Below are 22,715 nucleotides of genomic sequence, written 5' to 3'. Positions count from 1 at the left end.
AACGGTAACATTGTGTCCCATTGGTTAACATATAAAACCTCACATAAACTTTCTCCATAAAAGGTCAACCCTCCTTTTGTCTCTGTCTCTCTTCTACCTGCCAATCTGTACATTCATTTGAAACAAAGCTGTACATAAAACATACAGTAACTGTATATACAGTATATAATGGGGATATTATTGCACTGTGATAGGTAAAGAAGCTTTGCCCCCCTGTTGATTAAAAAAGGATATACTCTACTATAGTGTAAATTTTGAGCCATTTGTGATTTCTTTTCAACACCACAACAACATTCCTTGATTCTTTGCATAGTAAAGTTCTGGAATGGTAGAGAATCTACATCGTAATCCAGAGCCGTATTTATAAAATGTCAATGTACATGGCTCTGACTCTACCCATTTTATCTCTACGTGCTCATTCAGAGTTGGAAGAGTAATAGTCCGTTTTTTTGTTTGTTTTGTTTTCCTAATCTAATAACTATCACGTCAGCTTTCAAAGGGATTTGTTTGTTGAAAGCCTAGTCCAGTAAACTGTAATATTATATTACAAAACTCCTATACCTGCCTCCCTGTAGACACGACTACTACAGAACTAAAACGGACCTCTCCATACTCTGTATGCGTCCTAAATGGTGCTCTGTTTCCAAATGGCACCCTATTTAGTGCACTACTTTTTGACCAGGGCCCCATAAGGCTCGGGTGTAAAGTAGTGCACCGTAGAGAATAGGGTGCCATTTTAAAAATGGCACCCTCTTTCTCTCCCCCCAGTTTGACCTGTGTCAGACCTGCAAACATCACGTCAACCTATGGTTTAACTGCATTCTTTTCTATTCCAATGTATACCCAGCAACATTAAAACACACATATATATATATATATATATACATACAAAACAACTGCAAAGGGCCTATCTACGACACCACATTATCAATGTCTTACGTGGGGGATGAAATGTTTAACACTGAGACAACACTGCATCATTCCAGATATTGTCTTTGGTATTTTTCTTCTAGCCTGTATACCTTTTTTTAGTTTTTTTTTTGGTACAAATTACAATAAACACCTTTTTTTTTTTTTTTAAGAGTAAACATAAGTAAGCTACTGTAATAATTTGATTATTCAAGGAACTCTTGTCAAAGTCAAAAGCTCGTTTTACATTTCAGCAATGCTTGATTACAACAACACATTTTGTTTTTCAATTACAAGGTTTCCAAAAGTTGCAGACAAGTCTCTTAGGATTTTAGAATCCCTTTAATTTCCTTTTTGCGTAATAAATGTATAACGTGTTTTATAAGATGTAAGAATGAGAGGAAGAGGCAACAGTGAATTGTCCCTTCAATCTCCTCTCAGTAATCCCACTGTTGAGCTAGCTCTGAGCTTGACGGTCCTGGACTCTTCTATAGCCAGCCAGCTAAATCAGTGGGTTTTAGATTACTTTAAAATCACCAGACAGTTTGCTTCTATGTCCCAGCTGCATTGTAAGGGCATCAGGTTCTTTACTGTGTGGTCAACATTATTGTCCCTTACTCCAAAGCAACAAACACACAAGGTCAGTTCCTTTCAAAGTCCTTTCCATATCTCCCCTGTGAGGCAAGCACTGAGCTGGCCCTCCATCTTAGATGCTCCTATAGGTCAATGAAATTAAGAATTGTCCAAAACCCACCAGTCCCTTTTATCAATGTCGTTTTTTTTCTTCTTTCCTTTATTTCCTGACCCTCTCTCCCCAGCTCCCCCTATAGGTCGGTGCCAAAACTGCCCCTCTTCACCCTCAGGCTGCCGCCCCAGCCCCGGGGACAGGTGTTGTGGGTACGCTGCAGTCCTGGAGACCTCAGCCCAGAGTCCTCCGACTCCACCGAAGCATCCGAGTCAGTGAGGGACCTGGTGTTGTAGAGCCTTACTGGGGACCGGATCACCCCTGTAGGGGTGGGAGGAGGGCTGGCGAAGGGGGGAGACTGGCACCCCATGGCCCTGGACTGGTAGGGGCTGAAAGGGGGTTTGGAGCTGCTGCTACTGTGGTCGTAGCCCTGGTGGTGCTGGTGGGTGGTGTTGTCACCTAGCGGGGAGATTGGGAGATTGTGGCCACTCAGAGCACCTGGGGACGGGCTATTTTTACGTTTGGCCGCGTTGATGATGTTCTTGGCTAACAGGCGATGGTTTGCCTTGGAGTTGTTGGGGCTGACAATGGGAGACTGGCATCTGGAACCCCAGGGAGGGGACAGGGGTGAGGGGGAGAGAGGAGAGGTGATGGTGCCTTGGTGAGAGGGTCTGGAAGAGGAAGAGTTGGAGATGGTGGTGGTGGTGGAGAAAGGCTTGGTTGTCTGGTTGATGTTAGGGGATTGACAGCGGGACCCCCAGGGAGATACAGGCGATATAGGTGAGGTGGTAGTGGATGGTTTAGGCCTGGATAAAGAGGCTGTAGAGAAGGGTTTGGTGGTCTGGTTGACCACCGCGGGGGACTGGCACCTCGTCTCCCAGGGTGGGGAGACAGGGGAGGTGGGTGTGGTGGTGCCCTGGTGTTGGGGCCTGGAAGAGGAGGAGGAGGTGATGCTGGTCTGGGGGGTAGGGGACCAAACCCCACTGGGAGTGGGGGGTCCCTCTGGGCTGCTGAACCGACGGGTGAACTGGGGTGTCCTGGTGGGGGTGGTGTGGGTCGGGGTTGGAGGTGACTCCTTCCTCGTCTGTGGAGAGAGAGTAGTAAAGAGTATAAAGACATGTGAATGTACAGACACATGAATGTGAGACACCGTGATGATGTTAAACTAGGTTAGAGAGACATGAATGTGAGACACCATGATGATGCTAAACAAGGGTAGAGAGATGAATGTAAGATAAGCTAAAGGCCTATGCTCGCTTCGAGGCAAGCAACACTGAAGCATCTATGAGAGGACCAGCTGTTACGGATGACTGTGTGATCACACTCTCCGTAGCCGATGTGAATGTTGACTTATTTAAAGCTCTTACTCACAAGGCCGCAGGGCCAGATGGACTACCAGGACGTGTACTCCGAGCATGTGCTGACCAGCTGGCAAGTGTCTTCACTGACATTTTCATCTTCTCTTTGACAGAGTCGGTAATACCAACATGTTTCAAGCAGGCCACCATAGTCTCTGTGCCCAAGAATACTTTTAAAGGCTGATCATGGCTCACATCAACACCATCATCCCAGACACACTGGACCCACTCCGATTTGCATACCGCCCCAACAGATCCACAGATGACGCACTATCTCCATACTGCCCTTTCCCACTTGGAACGGAAGGAACACCTATGTGAGAATGCTGTTCATTGACTACAGCTCAGCGTTCAACACCATAGTGCCCTCAAAGCTAAGCTAAGGTCCCAGGGACTGAACACCTCCCTCTGCAACTCGATCCTGGACTTCCTGACGGGCCAGCCCCCAAGTGGTGAGGGCAGGCAACAACACATCCACCACACTGACCCTCAACACAGGGGTCCCTCAGGGGTGCGTGCTTTGTCCCCTCCTGTACTCTCTGTTCACCCACGGCTGTGCATGACTCCAACACCATCATTAAGTTTGCCGACAACACGATGGCAATGTTCCCTGAACATTTTTTTTCGGCACTGAGAAAATGTCGGGTCTGCTGAGCGCAAACTTCAACGTTGTGAAAAGTCTGTGCAACTTCTGGTTTTATTGTAAACACTGAGGTTGTACCCACTTTAAGTTACAGTTATAACAATGGCTAGTGTGGCTATTTGGTCCTGATGTAGGCCTATTAGAATGGTCTACCATCAAAAAACAAAAGGTGAAAATGCATCCCATAATATTCTAACATGTAAAATAGCTGTTCTCTCATTCAGCCTGTATTAGCAGACAATGTGTGGTGTTCAATGTAAGCCTACATTCAGTGTTTTTTTGTTGTTGTCATTTATCCACTTGTCCTTCAGACAAGGATGTGACTGAAAATGTGTTGTTAGATGCAAGAAACCACTATACAAAATAAAGTTAATTATTATTCCCATACCATTATTAGAGGCTACCATTATTATGGCTACTTAGCTCATTCTGTCTCAAAATACAACACGGCCCTATTAAGACAGAAGAAATGCTCTTTACCTGAGTTTCTTTTCAAAGATGTCTAGAAATGTACATGTTTTGTGTTCTTGTTGGAAGCGACCACTCCTCCACTGCTGACTACAAACTATCTATAACTGAGCTAATAAGTCACTAAGTTGCAAAGGATATGAACTAAATGTTCACATGTGGCTACATGCAGCTCTCACTTTGATGAGTGCATCTACTCACAATCGCTCATGCTGTAAACACAGTCCAGTTCTAAGGAATGGCACAGATCCATATATGGCAATGGTCTATTTGCATATAGGGATACTGCAGCTCTGATTGGTTATGCCGCACAGGTCTGTAGAGTACGGGCTGAGTCATCCCTGAGTCAATGCAATATAATCCTACTGCGGTGCAAAAAAAAAAAATCTCTTGCATACTAAGTCTTGCTTAGTTCATTTTGTTTCAGTATGTTGCATTGAAAGTGGCTAATATTGGCAATTCACCCAGTAGAGGAAAACATTGATAGTGTTAACTAATGGGGTAAACTAGAAAGTTTATTTTGCACAATGGTGGTAAACGATGATGAGACCAGCCAATAGGAAGGAGGTCAGAGACCTGGCAGTGTTGTGGCAGGACAACAACCTCTCCCTCAACGTCAGTAAGACAAAAGAGCTGATGGTGGACTACAGTAATCAGGGGGAGCGTACTCCCATTCACATCCACGGGACTGCAGTGGAGCGGGTCGAGAGCTTCAAGTTCCTCATCACTAAGGATCTATCAACGTCCAAACACACCAACACAGTTGTGAAGAGGGCACGACAACGCCTCTTCCCCCTCAGGAGTCTGAAAAGATTTGGCATGGGCCCTCAGATTCTCCCCAAAAAATCTACAGCTGCACCATCGAGAACATCTAGACTGGCTGCATCACCGCTTGGTATGGCAACTGCTTGGCATGCGACCACAAGGCACAACAGAGGGTAGCGCGTACGGCCAAGTACATCACTGGGGCTGAGCTCCCTGCCATCCAGGACCTCTATACCAGGCGGTGTCAGAGGAAGGCCCAAAAAACTGTAAAAGACTCCAGCCACCCAAGTCATACACTGTTCTCTCTGCTACCACACGGCAAGCGGCGCCAATGCACCAAGTTTGGAACCAACAGGACCCTGAATAGCTTCTACCCCAAACCATCAGACTTCTAAACAAGACTGCTAAATAGTAAATAAAATGGCTACCTGTCCCAGACTACATGCATTGACCCATTTGCACCAACTCTTGTGCACTGACTCTATGCACACACACACTGGACTCTACCCACAGACACATACTTACATCGACAACCCCAACGCACGCACACACACACACACACACACACACACACACACACACACACACACACACACACACACGCGTACTGACACCACACACACACACACACACACTCTTTCACACTCACCACACACGCTGCTGCTAGTCACTTTACTCTTACAAATATATACAGTACCTAGCTACCTCAATTACCTCGTACCCCTGTTCATTTCTCGGTACTGGTACTTCCTGTATATAGCCATGTTATTTTCTACTTCCGGTATATAGCCATGTTATTTTCTACTTCCTGTATATAGCCATGTTATTTTCTACTCCCTGTATATAGCCGTGTTATTTTCTACTTCCTGTATATATTTTCTACTTCCTGTATATAGCCGTGTTATTTTCTACTTCCTGTATATAGCCATGTTATTTTCTACTTCCTGTATATAGTCATGTTATTTTCTACTTCCTGTATATAGCCATGTTATTTTTTATTTCCTGTATATAGCCATGTTATTTTCTACTTCCTGTATATAGCCATGTTATTTTCTACTTCCTGTATATAGCCATGTTATTTTTTATTTGTTATTCACTGTGTCACTTTTTAATCTTATGTTTAACTCTGCATTGTTGGGAAGGGCCCGTCAGTAAGCATGTCACTGTTTGTCTGCATCTGTTGTCTACGAAGCATGTGACATATCTGTACCTACTTAGGCCCTAAGGGTAACCTGTACCTTGAGCCTGGAGTGTTTTCATGCTAGACAAGAAAGGCCAATGGGTCATACCATTCTTTTGAAGGTAGGGGCCATGGGGTCATACTATTTGTCAGAATGCTTTTAACCCTTGGGGGCTTTTAGAAAGCTAAGACCCTTTCTTCACAAAAAAAAAAACAGGTTGTGGAATGCAGTGTGATCACTCATATTGTACAGGGTGTTTCCATTACCTTAAGAGAGAATCTTTTAAAACTGTTACTTCTTTAAAAAAGACTGATTGTTGGTTTTGCTTTGATGTATTTATCCGGTGTTAGTCTTTGGGAATATGCATTTGTGTGGTGTCTATTGACTGTTTTTAAATGTTTTCCTGCAGAGATATACATGTGGTCGATGTACTATATTCTTCAGTAAACTATGGCAATAGAAAATGATTATGGTTCTGATTATGGGTACTATAAAGGTAGATGAGTGGAAAACGTCAGGATAGAAGAAACAGACGACAGGGTAAAAAAAGACTAAACAAAAGAAAAAAGTTTCCAGAAAAACAGAAAGGATAAAGGTTTAATCAGGAGAGAAAAAGAAACAGTCCAAAACAGAAAGGATAAAGGTTTAATCAGGAGAGAAAAAGAAACAGTCCCTAACAGAAAGGATAAAGGTTTAATCAGGAGAGAAAAAGAAACAGTCCCTAACAGAAAGGATAAAGGTTTAATCAGGAGAGAAAAAGAAACAGTCCCTAACAGAAAGGATAAAGGTTTAATCAGGAGAGAAAAAGAAACAGTCCCTAACAGAAAGGATAAAGGTTTAATCAGGAGAGAAAAAGAAACAGTCCCTAACAGAAAGGATAAAGGTTTAATCAGGAGAGAAAAAGAAACAGTCCCTAACAGAAAGGATAAAGGTTTAATCAGGAGAGAAAAAGAAACAGTCCAAAACAGAAAGGATAAAGGTTTAATCAGGAGAGAAAAAGAAACAGTCCCTAACAGAAAGGATAAAGGTTTAATCAGGAGAGAAAAAGAAACAGTCCAAAACAGAAAGGATAAAGGTTTAATCAGGAGAGAAAAAGAAACAGTCCCTAACAGAAAGGATAAAGGTTTAATCAGGAGAGAAAAAGAAACAGTCCCTAACAGAAAGGATAAAGGTTTAATCAGGAGAGAAAAAGAAACAGTCCAAAACAGAAAGGATAAAGGTTTAATCAGGAGAGAAAAAGAAACAGTCCAAAACAGAAAGGATAAAGGTTTAATCAGGAGAGAAAAAGAAACAGTCCAAAACAGAAAGGATAAAGGTTTAATCAGGAGAAAAAAGAAACAGTCCCTAACAGAAAGGATAAAGGTTTAATCAGGAGAGAAAAAGAAACAGTCCCTAACAGAAAGGATAAAGGTTTAATCAGGAGAGAAAAAAGAAACAGTCCAAAACAGAAAGGATAAAGGTTTAATCAGGAGAGAAAAAGAAACAGTCCAAAACAGAAAGGATAAAGGTTTAATCAGGAGAGAAAAAGAAACAGTCCAAAACAGAAAGGATAAAGGTTTAATCAGGAGAGAAAAAGAAACAGTCCAAAACAGAAAGGATAAAGGTTTAATCAGGAGAGAAAAAGAAACAGTCCAAAACAGAAAGGATAAAGGTTTAATCAGGAGAGAAAAAGAAACAGTCCCTAACAGAAAGGATAAAGGTTTAATCAGGAGAGAAAAAGAAACAGTCCAAAACAGAAAGGATAAAGGTTTAATCAGGAGAGAAAAAGAAACAGTCCAAAACAGAAAGGATAAAGGTTTAATCAGGAGAGAAAAAGAAACAGTCCAAAACAGAAAGGATAAAGGTTTAATCAGGAGAGAAAAAGAAACAGTCCAAAACAGAAAGGATAAAGGTTTAATCAGGAGAGAAAAAGAAACAGTCCCTAACAGAAAGGATAAAGGTTTAATCAGGAGAGAAAAAGAAACAGTCCCTAACAGAAAGGATAAAGGTTTAATCAGGAGAGAAAAAGAAACAGTCCAAAACAGAAAGGATAAAGGTTTAATCAGGAGAGAAAAAGAAACAGTCCAAAACAGAAAGGATAAAGGTTTAATCAGGAGAGAAAAAGAAACAGTCCCTAACAGAAAGGATAAAGGTTTAATCAGGAGAGAAAAAGAAACAGTCCAAAACAGAAAGGATAAAGGTTTAATCAGGAGAGAAAAAGAAACAGTCCCTAACAGAAAGGATAAAGGTTTAATCAGGAGAGAAAAAGAAACAGTCCAAAACAGAAAGGATAAAGGTTTAATCAGGAGAGAAAAAGAAACAGTCCAAAACAGAAAGGATAAAGGTTTAATCAGGAGAGAAAAAGAAACAGTCCCTAACAGAAAGGATAAAGGTTTAATCAGGAGAGAAAAAGAAACAGTCCAAAACAGAAAGGATAAAGGTTTAATCAGGAGAGAAAAAGAAACAGTCCAAAACAGAAAGGATAAAGGTTTAATCAGGAGAGAAAAAGAAACAGTCCAAAACAGAAAGGATAAAGGTTTAATCAGGAGAGAAAAAGAAACAGTCCAAAACAGAAAGGATAAAGGTTTAATCAGGAGAGAAAAAGAAACAGTCCAAAACAGAAACAAAAAGAGACGTTTCTAGATACAGAATCGGAAAACAGAAATCAGCACATAAAAGAATAGAGAAACAGAACAACCAAAGTCCTTGTTGTCAGCTAGCTGGTTTAGTGATCAACACATCTGAAAACATCTTTTTTTATTCTATATTGTTGTTCTATGAATGGGAAATGAGTGCATCAGAGATAAGAGAAACGAGGAAGCTATACCTATTATTATTATTATTATTATTATTATTATTATTGTCCACTAGCTCCAAACACTTGTATGTTTTGAGGCTCCCCTATTTGGTTTTAGTAAACAACGTCGTAAATCTGAAAACAATCACGAGTTATATTTTAATTCTATGTCGTTCTACGTATAAACACTTCACCTGAAATTATTGCTCAGTCAAGTCGTAAAAACCATTTCAGATACGTTACGTCAAAATGGCAGCAGTGCAGTGTGTAAATGACTGACATCGAAGGCCTCAGTCAGGGCTCACAGGAAGCTAACAGCAGTCTATCATTTGGTAGTTCTCGTCTAAGGGCTGAGAAACTGAGAATCAGAAGTCTAGGTCTACGTCTCAAATGGCACCCTATTTCCTATACTTTCCCTATTTCCTGCGCCTTATGGGCCCTGGTCAAAAGTAATGTACTGTACAGGGAATAGGGGTGCCATTTCAAACAGCAGTCAGTCTATATTAGAAACAGAGACATTAAAAGGGAGTTCCCTGCCTGATACTTTCATGTCTGTAAGCTTGTATTAAATTACAAATCATAGATCATAAAATAGACGCCAGAGCATCTGTTAAAGGGCTTTGTGTATCTTGTTTTCTTTGTTGGTCTCTGCTATTCTCTTCTTTCTCTTCTCTGCTATTCTCTTCCTCTTCCTCTCTCTCTCTCTCTCTCTCAAGTCTTTCTGGAGACTTGTAGGGGGAAAACACTGGAAAAAGTGTGAACCCGAAGTTGACGGAAGTACACTCAGTGGTTTTTATATATTGTACTATTTGACAAATATTCCCCTGTTAATCTGACATTAAATAATGTTCCTTTTCTGGGATTTGATTGAATGAAGCAGCAAAACCGTGGAACTCAAACAAAATGTGTGGCTTTCAGTGTAGAGAAATAATCTATGTTGAGCTTTGTACTGTGAAATAACATCAACAGTGATGTCTAATCCTGTAGTATCTAGGTATCTAATACATCGACTGTGTGTATCTGTTGTTTGCAATATAGTAAAATAAGGCTCTTTCTGTCTATCTGTTGTACTTTGGTCATGTTAACACAGTTCAGAGTAGAAACAGAGTCAAAGCAGAGTAGATCTATTGGTAGAAGAAGAAAGAAGGCCTCCACACCTGGGGTTCGATCCCTGCCCTCTTGGCAGAGAAGGTGGGTCTGGGTGCCTGGACGCTCGACCGAGGAGAAGCCACTCTCTCCGGAGAGAAGACAGAGACAGGAGAGGTGATCCTGGGGTCCCTCAGCTGTGGAGTTCCCCCGTGTTGAGGAGGATAGTTAACCCCACCTCCAATTCCTCCTGATGGGGGCTGAAGTGAAGGGGACATGGTAGGCCTGAAGCGGGGCAGGCTGTTGTAGTTGTGCGATGGAGGGTTGGAGGAGGGCAGGGAGGCCTGCCTGGAGTAGGCCTCAGATGAGACCAGGGGTTTAGGTGGTGGCGGGGCCCCCCGGGGCAGAGAGCTCAGCAGGGTGCTGGTAGAGTCCTGGACTGGGTTGAAGATGAACAGGGAGGAGTTGAGCTGGTAGGGCTTGTGCCTGGAGAGATCCATCTCTATCTTGGTGCAGCCGTTCTCCAAGGGTGGTTCCTCGGGGACTGGGGCCGGAGTTTGAGCCTGCTGGCTGGGCCTCCTGTTCGAGGGCTGAGGGGTCTGGAGGGTCCGGGTCAGCCTGGCGCTGAGGTCAGTGTTGTTAGCAATAGCTTTGACCCGGCCAGGCATATTCGATGGATAGACCCAAGATGGCGGCAGAGATGCTGTGGGAGACGGAGACCTCATCTGACCACCTCCACCACCGGACACATTCTGGTTCTCCACTACGTACTTCTCCATCCTGGACTGGCGCTTAGCGAACAGCTCGGCCCCCTTCCCTGATGCGTTGGTCAGGATCTGCTCTGGCTGGTGCTGCCCCCTGGGCTCCCTGGTCCTGGAGCTCTTGAGACAGGAGGACCACTCCGGCACATTGGCAGCCTCCGCCTTCACCTCCTCCCTGGCTAGGAAGTTAGAGGCCTCGGCCCCCAGAGCCAGCAGCTCCTCCTCTGGGGCTGAGTCGGGAACGGAGCGGAGGCCATGCTTCTTCCTATCATCGTTCCCCTGGACCAGAGAGAGGAGTTCAGGATTGGGTGCCATGACAGGCTTCTCCTTAAAGGTGAACATGGACTTCCTGGCTGTCGACGATCGTCTGATGGCCGCCGCCCCTTCTTCCAGGATTCCCGTTTTGATTGGCTGCTGCTGGTTCTGTTGGCCTATAGGCTGAGGGGTGAAGGGGACAAAGGTGTTGGGTCTAGGGGAACTTGGAGGAGGGATGTTGTGGTTGACAGGAGGGTTGGGGGGTAGATACTGGGACACTGGGGCAGCTGTAGGAGGAGGGTTGTACTGGGGGACGGGTGTAGACCTAGGGAACATGACGGTAGACATGGCGGGAGGAATGGAGAGAGACTGGGAGGGAGGAGGAGGATGGATGGGGAAGGCTGGGAGAGGAGGCATGGGGTATGAGGGAGGAGGGGGCGGAGGGGAGAAGGCTACGGGGCGAGTGGCAGTGAAAGGAGGGAGAGGGGGAGTGGAGTCTGAGGAAGCTGGGGGAAGAGTTGGGGTAGGATAAGAGGGAGCTGGAGGTATGTTGTTATCCATGACGGGACTCCTGGCCTCTGGGGACTTGGGTTGTACGGTGGGAGGGGAGAAGAAGGGTCTGGCTGTCCGGTTGACGATGGTGGGGGCCTGTCTGGACAAGGACATAGAAACTCGGCCTCCATTTTGGATCTCTCCAGCAGAGCTCTGGGTGTTATGGAAGCCATTACGGGTCTCAGGGGGAGCTGTGGGGTATGTGTATGACCCCCTATTCATCCCCACTTCCTCTCTGACTGGACCGGTGTTGTTTTCATTTACTGACATAATCTCATCCTTCACTTCACCCTCAATATCCTCGTATATTTCCTCTCTTTCTCTCTCTTCCTCCTCCCCTTGTCTCTCGTTCACCGGCTGGAAGTGTCTCTCCTGTGTCACTGTTTCCACTTCCTCGTAGATGTGCTCGTCACCTGGGTCCTTCATGACGTCACTTCCGGTGACCTCACTGCCAGAGGGTGGTGACCAGAGTGGTTGTTTTATCCCGCTGCAGTCCAGTTGTCTGTCTGTCTCTGTCCCCTCACTAGGTCCCCCTCGCTCTTCTTCCCATGTCAGGTTGTTGTTCCTGGTATCTCCGTCTCTCTCCTCTCGCTCCTCTTCCCTCGTTCTTTCCCCGCAGCTCTCTAGCGTGAAGGCGTTGACTCTCTGCTGGCGGCGGTTGAAGAGCTGGACTCCGCGGGAGTTGGAGCAGCCAGACGGGACGGTCAACTGGGCAGCAATGATCTGTGACCTCACCCTCGCCTCCTTCAACTCCTTCTCTGATAGGCTGGCGCTACGTGTCAGGTCTGGAGGAGATAGAGGAAGGGAAAGTAAGCGAGAGGAGGAGGGGGAGAGAGGGATGCAGGAAGAGAGAGAAGGAGTGATGGAGGACGGTGGGGAGAAAGAGAGAGATAAATCATGATTGTTATTTGATGACAGCAACAAAAGCTTGGACAAATTCATTGAACTCATAACCCCAGAACAGACTGGGGACGTGTGTTAGTTAGCTATCATCTTTTACAGAAAACAAAAGAAACAATTTCAACACCTCTGTTGAAAGCGTTCCCTCAACAATAAGCTTGGTAAATGTTCAAACTAATGTGAACCAACGAGGACAAGGTTTTAACAAGTCTGAGGAGACAGTGACATAAATTCACTTATTCCACATTTAGTTGTGTTACAGGCTGAATTCATAACGGATAACATGTTTTACCCCCTCACCTATCGACACATAAAACCCCATAATGAGTGAAAACATGAAAACATTTTTTTGAGTCTTTTTCAAATTTACTGAAAAAATGAAATACAAAAAATATCTAATTTCATAAGTATTGACACTGCTGAGTCAATGCATGTTAGAATATTGTAAGTCTCTCAGAGTTTTGCACACCTTGATTGTACACTATTTGCACATTATTATTTTCTAAATTCTTCAATCTCTGTCAAGTTGGTTATTGATCATTGCTAGACAGCCATTTTCAAGTCGTGCCCTAGATTTTCAAGACGATTTAAGTCAAAACAGTAACTAGGCCACTCGGGAACATTCAATGTCGTCTTGATAAGCAAATCCAGTGTATAATTGGCCTTGTGTTTTAGGTTAATGCCAATGACAAACATACCCATAACATGATGCAGCCACCACCATGCTTGAAAATATGAAGAGTGGTAATAACTTCACCATGCTCAAAGAAATACTTGTCAGCTTTTTTTATCTTAAAAAAAAAAATGTATCTACCAATAGGTGAGTTTCCTTGTGAGGCACTGTAAAACGTCCATGGTTTTTGTGTTTGAAATTCACTGCTTGACTGAGGGCCTTAACAGATAATTGTATGTGTGGGGTACAGAGATGAGGTAGTCATTCAAAAAGTACATGAAACACTATTATTGCACACAGTGCAACTCATTATGTGACTTGTTAAGCACTTTTTTATTTACTCCTGAACTTATTTAAGCTTACCATAACAAAGGGGTTGAATAGTTATTGAGTCAAGAAATTTCAGCTTTTCATTTTTTAAATAATTTGTAGAAATTCCAAAAACATAATTCCACTTTGACATTATGGGGTATTGTGTGTAGGCCAGTGACACAAAATCTCAATTTAATTCATTTTAAATTCAGGCTTTAGCACAACAATGTGGGAAGAAGTCAAGAGGTTTGAAAACATTCTACAGTGTAGCTGTACTATTTAAAAAGGCAGTGTAGCTGTACTATTTAAAAAGGCAGTGTAGCTGTACTATTTAAAAAGGCAGTGTAGCTGTACTATTTAAAAAGGCAGTGTAGCTGTACTATTTAAAAAGGCAGTGTAGCTGTACTATTTAAAAAGCCACATAATTGTTTCTGCTACATATGGTTATCATTACCTGGTGCTGTACTGTGTAATCCCTCCAACCAAATGTGGTAGTTAGTTAGTTAGTTAGTTCATTTGTTCGTTCACGGACTGGTTTGGTGTTTCACTGTTCAGACTGGGCACTGGTAAGACGTAGCTCTGACTAGACTGTGGACAAATGTGTAAACAAACACTTTCACAAAAAATAACATCCTGCTCGACAAAAGTTGAACAAATTACTACAGGTCTTAGGTTGAACCTTTTACTGCAGTGGTCTAAATCAGGGTCACACAGAGTGTTTCTTGGTAGTCTTAAACAAATCTACTTTGAAACTAAAGTATACACCTCACACACATGGTTATGGGCTTAAGAAAAGAAGACACCTGTACCGTGTCAGATAAAGAGTTGAAATGTATCACATTTTGAGTTTGCATCCCAATATTACACTTTATATACTTTGCAGATGACTGAAAATATAACAAAAACTATTTGACATAGAAACAGTGGATTTTCGTATTTAAACGAATTAATAATGTTTAGTAATTATGAAATTATGAAGAATATTACACTTTAAATACACGTCACAGAAGACTGAAATAAAAGAAAACTGTTTGATATAAAAACGCTGGATTTTCTGAGTTTAAAAAACAAATAAACATTCCACCCATGAGGCCACAAGGTCATTTGATTTCAGGAAAGGGCTACAATCCCAGTGCAGGTCAAAAAAAAAAACGTGATTTTCATGTGTTTTAAATGTGTTTCCACACTATTGAGGATGGAATAATACTGTGAAATTGTGAAAATGATGATCATGTCCTTTTAGTGTAAAACTGACTGAAATGACAGCCTGTTTTGATGGGATGACGCGTTGGGCTTTCCATGGTGACATCACCACGCTGTAAATTAGTTTATAGACCAATAAGAAAGAGTTTCAAACCTCTCTGCCAATAAAAGCTAGATTTGAAGTTTTACCCTCCCCACTCAGACCACTCCCAGCAAAATTGCTATTTGGCTAAGAAGCTATTTTTGTTCCTTTTTGCCAATTCTTTTGAAAATAAACACATTAAGGTGCTTCATTTTTTACTCAGATAAAAACGTCTGCATTGGATATTTAAGGTTCAGGTTTAGCAACGAGGAAAGCATTTCAGACAAATCAACTATTTTTTCAGTAATATAATATGTTGACTATGATGACTTGGCACCGAGGCTCATTATTTAGACAATGTGATAAAAAAAAAAAAGAAGAATAATAATAATAAAATAAAAACAGTGTTTCTGTTGAAAATGGAGGCTCCGTTTTAATATCCGAGTTTAAGAGCTCTGTTCAGAGCAGGAGAAAGTTTTTCTTCTCTACCATCTGGTCTCTCACCAAGCATTCCTCAGCAGCCCAGAACATTCCCTCTCAGCGTTCCCAAATGGCACCCGATTCCCTACATAGTGTACTACTGTTGACCGGAGCCCTATGGGGCACTGTGTAAGGAATAGGATAGGGAATAGGGTTCTATTTGGGACTAAATCACTGCCTCAGTCAGTCTCTGAGTCTCAGGCATGGCTTTATAATGTATTCAAGGCTGTAGATCAACCCTTTATTAATCGTAAACCATATCATCCATAGCTCTTATGTACCTCTCCATTTCATCCACAGGTCTATGTTCCATACCGTTTCAGCCACAGGTCTATGTTCAATACCGTTTCATCCACAGGTCTATGTCCCATACCATTTCAGCCACAGCTCTTATGTACCTCCCCATTTCAGCCACAGGTCTATGTTCCCTACCGTTTCAGCCACAGGTCTATGTTCAATACCGTTTCATCCACAGGTCTATGTTCCATACCGTTTCAGCCACAGGTCTATGTTCCATACCGTTTCATCCACAGGTCTATGTTCAATACCGTTTCAGCCACAGGTCTATGTTCCATACCGTTTCAGCCACAGGTCTATGTTCCCTACCATTTCAGCCACAGCTCTTATGTACCTCTTCATTTCATCCACAGGTCTAACTTCCATACCGTTTCAGCCACAGGTCTATGTTCCAGACCGTTCCAGCCACAGCTCTTATGTACCTCTCCATTTCATCCACAGGTCTATGTTCAATACCGTTTCAGCCACAGGTCTATGTTCCATACCGTTTCAGCCACACGTCTATGTTCCATACCGTTTCAGCCACAGGTCTATGTTCCCTACCATTTCAGCCACAGCTCTTATGTACCTCTTCATTTCATCCACAGGTCTATGTTCCATACCGTTTCAGCCACAGGTCTATGTTCCATACCGTTTCATCCACAGGTCTATGTACCATACCGTTTCATCCACAGCTCTATGTACCTCCCCATCACCAGTATCCTGGAGGAACTTTTGAAATGCCTTTGCACTGAGGATACGGCTCTAAAATATCCCTCCTCGAGGCTTTTCATTCCCTGGAATGGGAGGAAATGTATATTGTGTGTGTGTTATTCTGATCAATCACTACGACAGACAATCACAAACAATCCTCACTGACTATTGTATTTCACGTATATCTTCCCGGGTTACGCATACCATGACTATTCTGTTTTCCATTCGTGAGATCCTGGTTTTAGTAGGTGAGGTCTTCACCATGGAAGACCACACTCTAACTGTGTTTCTGACTGTGATTCACTGGAATTCAGATCCAGCTCTGCCTCTGTCCAGACACCATCACTATTAAAACAACACCCCTGACACAGCTGGCACCGCAGCAAACCTTCAACCTCTCTCCACATCACGGCCATCCAGACAGGCAAACCTTCAACCGCTCTCCACATCACGGCCATCCAGACTGGCATACCTTCAATCTCTCTCCACATCACGGCCATCCAGACTGGCAAACCTTCAATCTCTCTCCACATCACGGCCATCCAGACAGGCAAACCTTCAACTTCTCTCCACATTACGGTCATCCAGACAGGCAAACCTTCAATCTCTCACGGCCATCCAGACATTCAACGGTCATCACAGGCAAACCTTCAACCTCCAGACTGACAGGCAAACCTTCAATCTCTCCAGACTCAAACCTTCAATCTCTCCACATCACGGCCATCCAGACAGGCAAACCTTCAACTTCTCTCCACATTACGGTCATCCAGACAGGCAAACCTTCAACTTCTCTCCACATTACGGTCATCCAGACAGGCAAACCTTCAACTTCTCTCCACATTACATCCAGACAGGCAAACCTCAACTCCAGACAGGCAAACCTTCAGACCAAACCTCAACTCTCCCACATTACGGCCATCCAGACAGGCAAACCTGGAACCTCTCTCCACATTACGGCCATCCAGACAGGCAAACCATCAACCTCTCTCCACATTACGGTCATCCAGACAGGCAAACCTTCAACTTCTCTCCACATTACGGTCATCCAGACAGGCAAACCTGGAACCTCTCTCCACATTACGGCCATCCAGACAGGCAAACCATCAACCTCTCTCCACATCACGACCATCCAGGCAGGCAAACCTTCAACCTCTCTCCACACCACGACCATCCAGACAGCTACTGTACATCGACTGATGGGAACCACGGTGTCCTAGCCAATCACAACAACGACTAAAGCAGCCAACCAGCTGGCTCCAAACTCTGACTTGGGGGGCCACATTCCACATGGCACCCTATCCCCTACCTGTAGTCCACTACTTTTGACCAGAACCTTATGGAAAAGTAGTGGACTATATAGGGAATAGGGCACCATTTGGGACACACTTAGCTTTCCCAGGGTGTTCATTTTAAAGGCAGATCTTCCTGGCTTTGAGTGGGTCTTACATTAAATAGCATGATGATCCCTCCAACTACAGTTTACAGCCAGTTGACCAGACCAGACCAGGAAGGGGGGGAGAGAGATAGAGAGAGGGGGAAGGAGAGTTAGAGTGATAGAGGGTGAGGGAGAGAGAGCGAGTTGACTATGTAGCAAATAGGGTGCCATTTGGAACTCATTACACCTATCAGGTGACGCATAGTTGCGCAAACACACAAACCATCAATCAAGAGCATTCTGATATGATAATGAAATATTGACCACCAAAATAGTTATTTTCTCCTGACGTTTGCCTTGTGGCAATGGTAGGACACACTGAGTTACATGTGCGCAGTACAATTGAATAAATGGTCATGATTTAGGCATTTTAATGACCGTTATTTGGTAAATATATTAACCCAAAAGGGGCGGCAGGTAGCCTAGTGGTTACAGCTTTGGACTAGTAACTGAAATGTTGCTAGATCAAATCCCCGAGTTGCCAAGGTACAAATCTGTCATTCCACCCCTGAACAGGCAGTTAACCCACTGTTCCTAGGCCATCATTGTAAATAATAACTTGTTCTTAACTGACTTACCTAGTTAAATAAAGGTAAAATAAAAATGCCAAAAAGTGACGAGTGCAAAGCAGAAATATGATGACAGTCAACCGTTTTTGTTTGTAGACTAAACTTCGGACAGAAATCACAGATGTCATATGGCCATGAAGTAGCGTGGATTCAATTTTCCACTACATTAAATTACCGCATCACATGGTGGAACATTCATCAAGTGTGAATTCAATCCCATTTACGAGAGAATAAGTTACACTATGGAAAGTCCATAAAACATCCATAAACGTTATTTCACCGCACATACCTGGATAAAAAAAAAGAAAAGGCACATTCTAAGTTACAAAACGATTCAACTTCTCTCTAGCTTTAAAAACCAAAGGAAAACGTCAGAGTTTAGAGTGGAAATACATTTACCGATACGTTTTCTGCTCTCACGAGGAAGTTACAAACTAACTTTACCACTCCCTTTTTAGTCTTTCCTTACCTTTTTAAAAGTCAGAGACCTCCGCTCTTTAGTTACCGTTCCACAAGCTTTTCCAATTGAACTGTATCTGCTTCCCCCACACCCCCCTTTCTGCTGCTCTGCTCGACAGAGGATCGGATTTCGTTCTCGTTGCAAAATCTGCTGGTCCCAACAGCGCGCACAGCACAGGCTCAACTCGCCTCCATCCAGTCCAGCGCGCACACACACACACACACACACACACACACACAAACTGACTTCACATTGACTGTGGCGCAGACAGAGCCGTTCCAGAGGTTGAATAGTGCCATCATAGAGATGATAGTAGATGATTTTACATTTCCAAACGTAGACTGTATTTCAGATTGATTAAGTATGACACTCAGAATACGAGTGAAACTAGAAAGATAAACACAGAAATCCCCTTGATCACCAGTGAGGTGTAGAGATCATATGGGTGATGATACAATCTGCCAAACTTTAGCCTAGCCTAGTGGTTAAAGCGGTGGACTAGTAACCGAAAGGTTTCTTGATCGAATCTCTGAGCTGGCAGGTATAAATCTGTCGTTCTGCCCCTGAACAGGCAGTTAACCCACTGTTCCTAGGACCTCATTGAAAATAATAATTTGTTCTTAACCCACTTGTCAAGTTAAATAAAGGTTAAATATTATAATAATGTTACATGCTACAAAAAAATTGTTCTCAAAATCATTAATTAACCATGAAAACATGATCATTTAAAAAAAAAAGTTAATTCGCTGCCGAACACTCTCATCCTGTAATGTCATCTGAATATGTCAAGTCTGACACCAGATCAGCTGTATGTCTTTGAGTTAGACCAGGTACCAGAGGAGGGTAGAGACCATGTTGAGTTAGACCAGGTACCAGAGGAGGGTAGAGACCATGTTGAGTTAGACCAGGAACTAGATGGTAGAGACCATGTTGAGTTAGACCAGGAACTAGATGGTAGAGACCATGTTGAGTTAGACCAGGAACTAGAGGAGGGTAGAGACCATGTTGAGTTAGACCAGGAACCAGAGGAGGGTAGAGACCATGTTGAGTTAGACCAGGAACCAGAGGAGGGTAGAGACCATGTTGAGTTAGACCAGGAACCAGAGATGGTAGAGACCATGTTGAGTTAGACCAGGAACTAGAGGGTAGAGACCATGTTGAGTTAGACCAGGAACTAGAGGAGGGTAGAGACCATGTTGAGTTAGAACAGGAACCAGAGGAGGGTAGAGACCATGTTGAGTTAGACCAGGAACCAGATGGTAGAGACCATGTTGAGTTAGACCAGGAACTAGAGGAGGGTAGAGACCATGTTGAGTTAGACCAGGAACCAGAGGAGGGTAGAGACCATGTTGAGTTAGACCAGGAACCAGAGGAGGGTAGAGACCATGTTGAGTCAGACCAGGAACCAGAGGAGGGTAAAGACCATGTTAAGTTAGACCAGGAACCAGAGGAGGGTAGAGACCATGTTGAGTTAGACCAGGAACTAGATGGTAGAGACCATGTTGAGTTAGACCAGGTACCAGAGGAGGGTAGAGACCATGTTGAGTCAGACCAGGAACCAGAGGAGGGTAGAGACCATGTTGAGTTACACCAGGAACCAGAGGAGGGTAGAGACCATGTTGAGTTAGACCAGGAACTAGATGGTAGAGACCATGTTGAGTTAGACCAGGAACTAGAGGAGGGTAGAGACCATGTTGAGTTAGACCAGGAACCAGAGGAGGGTAGAGACCATGTTGAGTTAGACCAGGTACCAGAGGAGGGTAGAGACCATGTTGAGTCAGACCAGGAACCAGAGGAGGGTAAAGACCATGTTAAGTTAGACCAGGAACCAGAGGAGGGTAGAGACCATGTTGAGTCAGACCAGGAACCAGAGAAGGGTAAAGACCATGTTAAGTTAGACCAGGAACCAGAGGAGGGTAGAGACCATGTTGAATTAGACCAGGTGCCAGAGGTTAAAGACCATATGTACAGCTGGTGGGTTGGACCATAGGAAGATCCTCTAGGCCCTTTAGGAAAGTTAGGTTAGGTACCTGACCTTCTTTTCTCTGTGGAGAGAGAGAAGGGAGTGTCTTCCTGTCCACATGCCCGCTCTCTCTCTCTCTCTTGTCGGGGCTAGGTGACTCAGACCTCTTCCTGCCTACCTCCCTGTCTGCCTCCCTGTCTGTCTGTCAGCCCTCTCCAGGCGATCCCTCTCTGTCTGGCCTCTCCAGGCAAGTCCCTCTCTGTCAGCCCTCTCCAGGCAGTCCCTCTCTGTCTGGCCTCTCCAGGCGTTCCCTCTCTGTCTGGCCTCTCCAAGCAGTCCCTCTCTGTCTGGCCTCTCCAGGCGGTCCCTCTCTGTCTGGCCTCTCCAGGCGTTCCCTCTCTGTCTGTCCTCTCCAGGCGGTCCCTCTCTGTCTGGCCTCTCCAGGCGGTCCCTCTCTGTCTGGCCTCTCCAGGCGTTCCCTCTCTGTCTGTCCTCTCCAGGCGGTCCCTCTCTGTCTGGCCTCTCCATGTGGTATCTCTCTGTCTCTCCTCTCCAGGTGGTCCCTCTCTGTCTGTCCTCTCCAGGTGGTCCCTCTCAGTCTTCCCTCCGTGAACTCCAGAGTCCTTCTCTCTGGGCTTCAACCTGCAGGGAGGGACATGAACTTCCTTTGCTTTCCTCCAACAGAGACACAACTTGGCCCTTGGCAATGAGGCTCCCTCCCACTGTCGTAACTTCCCTCTCACTCTGGTCTGACCTGAGTCTTTCACTCTCTCAATTCAAAAGGGCTTCCTTGGAATTGGGAAACATATGTTTACATTGCCAAATCCAATCTCTGCCTTTCTTCTTGGGATCCCATTTGTCGAAGGTGCGCTCGCACAAAAAAATACTTTAAACATTGTGTGTGCCAGTTTTCTCACAGAGAGGTTGTTATTTATACATTTTGAACTCCGCGCAAATCTCAGACCAGGAGAATGAACAGCTGCTGTTCTTATGAGGGAAGTGGAGGCGTTTGATGCACAGGAATCATAAGAACGGCAGGCTAATAAAACCATAACGTACTGTTACTATTACTATTGTTATATAGGACTAAATCACAATCACATTACAGGACATGTCTCTTTTCTGACATGACTAGTTTATTCCCAATACAAAACTAATTTTATGCTCGTTTAACAGCAAAACATGCTTGAAAGTAAATAAACCTGTAGCCGATTTAATGTATTTGCAAGTATGGGTGTAAGATACAGTATTGCTGTGTGATACGATCTCAACGTCATGTGATAGGAGCTCAACGTCATGTGATAGGAGCTCAACGTCATGTGATAGGAGCTCAACGTCATGTGATAGGAGCTCAACGTCATGTGATAGGAGCTCAACGTCATGTGATAGGAGCTCAACGTCATGTGATAGGAGCTCAACGTCATGTGATAGGAGCTCAACGTCATGTGATAGGAGCTCAACGTCATGTGATAGAAGCTCAACGTCATGTGATAGGATCTCAACGTCATGTGATAGGATCTCAACGTCATGTGATAGGAGCTCAACGTCATGTGATAGGAGCTCAACGTCATGTGATAGAAGCTCAACGTCATGTGATAGGAGCTCAACGTCATGTGATAGGAGCTCAACGTCATGTGATAGGAGCTCAACGTCATGTGATAGGATCTCAACGTCATATGATAGGATCTCAACGTCATGTGATAGGAGCTCAACGTCATGTGATAGGAGCTCAACGTCATGTGATAGAAGCTCAACGTCATGTGATAGGAGCTCAACGTCATGTGATAGGAGCTCAACGTCACAGTCCATTTAATCTCAGACTCTATACCAAGGCAAGAGATAGAAACACAATCATTGATGAACAAAATATTGAACAACAATTAATATTTTCCATGGTAGTGTGCTGCCCCTAGGGTTGGACATAGATGAATAGGACTTAACCTCTCTCCAAACACCCAGCCACTACTACTAAACACAGAGTTGAAACTCTGCTCATATACTACTACTAAACACAGGGTTAAAACTCTACTCAGACACTACTACTAAAACTCTACTCAGACACTACTACTAAACACAGGATTAAAACTCTACTCAGACACTACTACTAAAACTCTGCTCAGATACTACTACTAAACACAGGATCAAAACTCTACTCAGACACTACTACTAAAACTCTGCTCAGATACTACTACTAAACACAGGATTAAAA

The 22,715-nt window shown here is 43.9% G+C and overlaps 1 protein-coding gene across 4 annotated transcripts in view; it reads right to left on the bottom strand.

Moving 5' to 3' along the window:
- Positions 1-1,021: 1,021 nt before the first annotated feature.
- The window catches only part of LOC112238610 (synaptopodin), a 46,764-nt gene continuing 25,070 nt past the window's right edge, over positions 1,022-22,715 (bottom strand). For 3 of the 4 annotated variants that reach the window (XM_042303511.1, XM_042303512.1, XM_042303513.1), the window contains 2 exons: positions 9,943-12,224; positions 1,022-2,678 (listed from right to left, as the gene is read on the bottom strand). In XM_042303511.1, coding sequence (XP_042159445.1) covers positions 1,734-2,678; positions 9,943-12,224 — 3,227 coding nt within the window. In that variant the 3' untranslated portion in view covers positions 1,022-1,733. Of the gene's footprint in view, positions 2,679-9,942; positions 12,225-18,552; positions 18,732-22,715 lie in introns of those variants that run through there. The other variant, XM_042303514.1, reaches the window with a different exon arrangement.

Source organism: Oncorhynchus tshawytscha, linkage group LG21 (assembly GCF_018296145.1).
Source record: "Oncorhynchus tshawytscha isolate Ot180627B linkage group LG21, Otsh_v2.0, whole genome shotgun sequence".
Taxonomy (NCBI): domain Eukaryota; kingdom Metazoa; phylum Chordata; class Actinopteri; order Salmoniformes; family Salmonidae; genus Oncorhynchus; species Oncorhynchus tshawytscha.
This window is presented reverse-complemented; position numbering and strand designations above follow the sequence as displayed.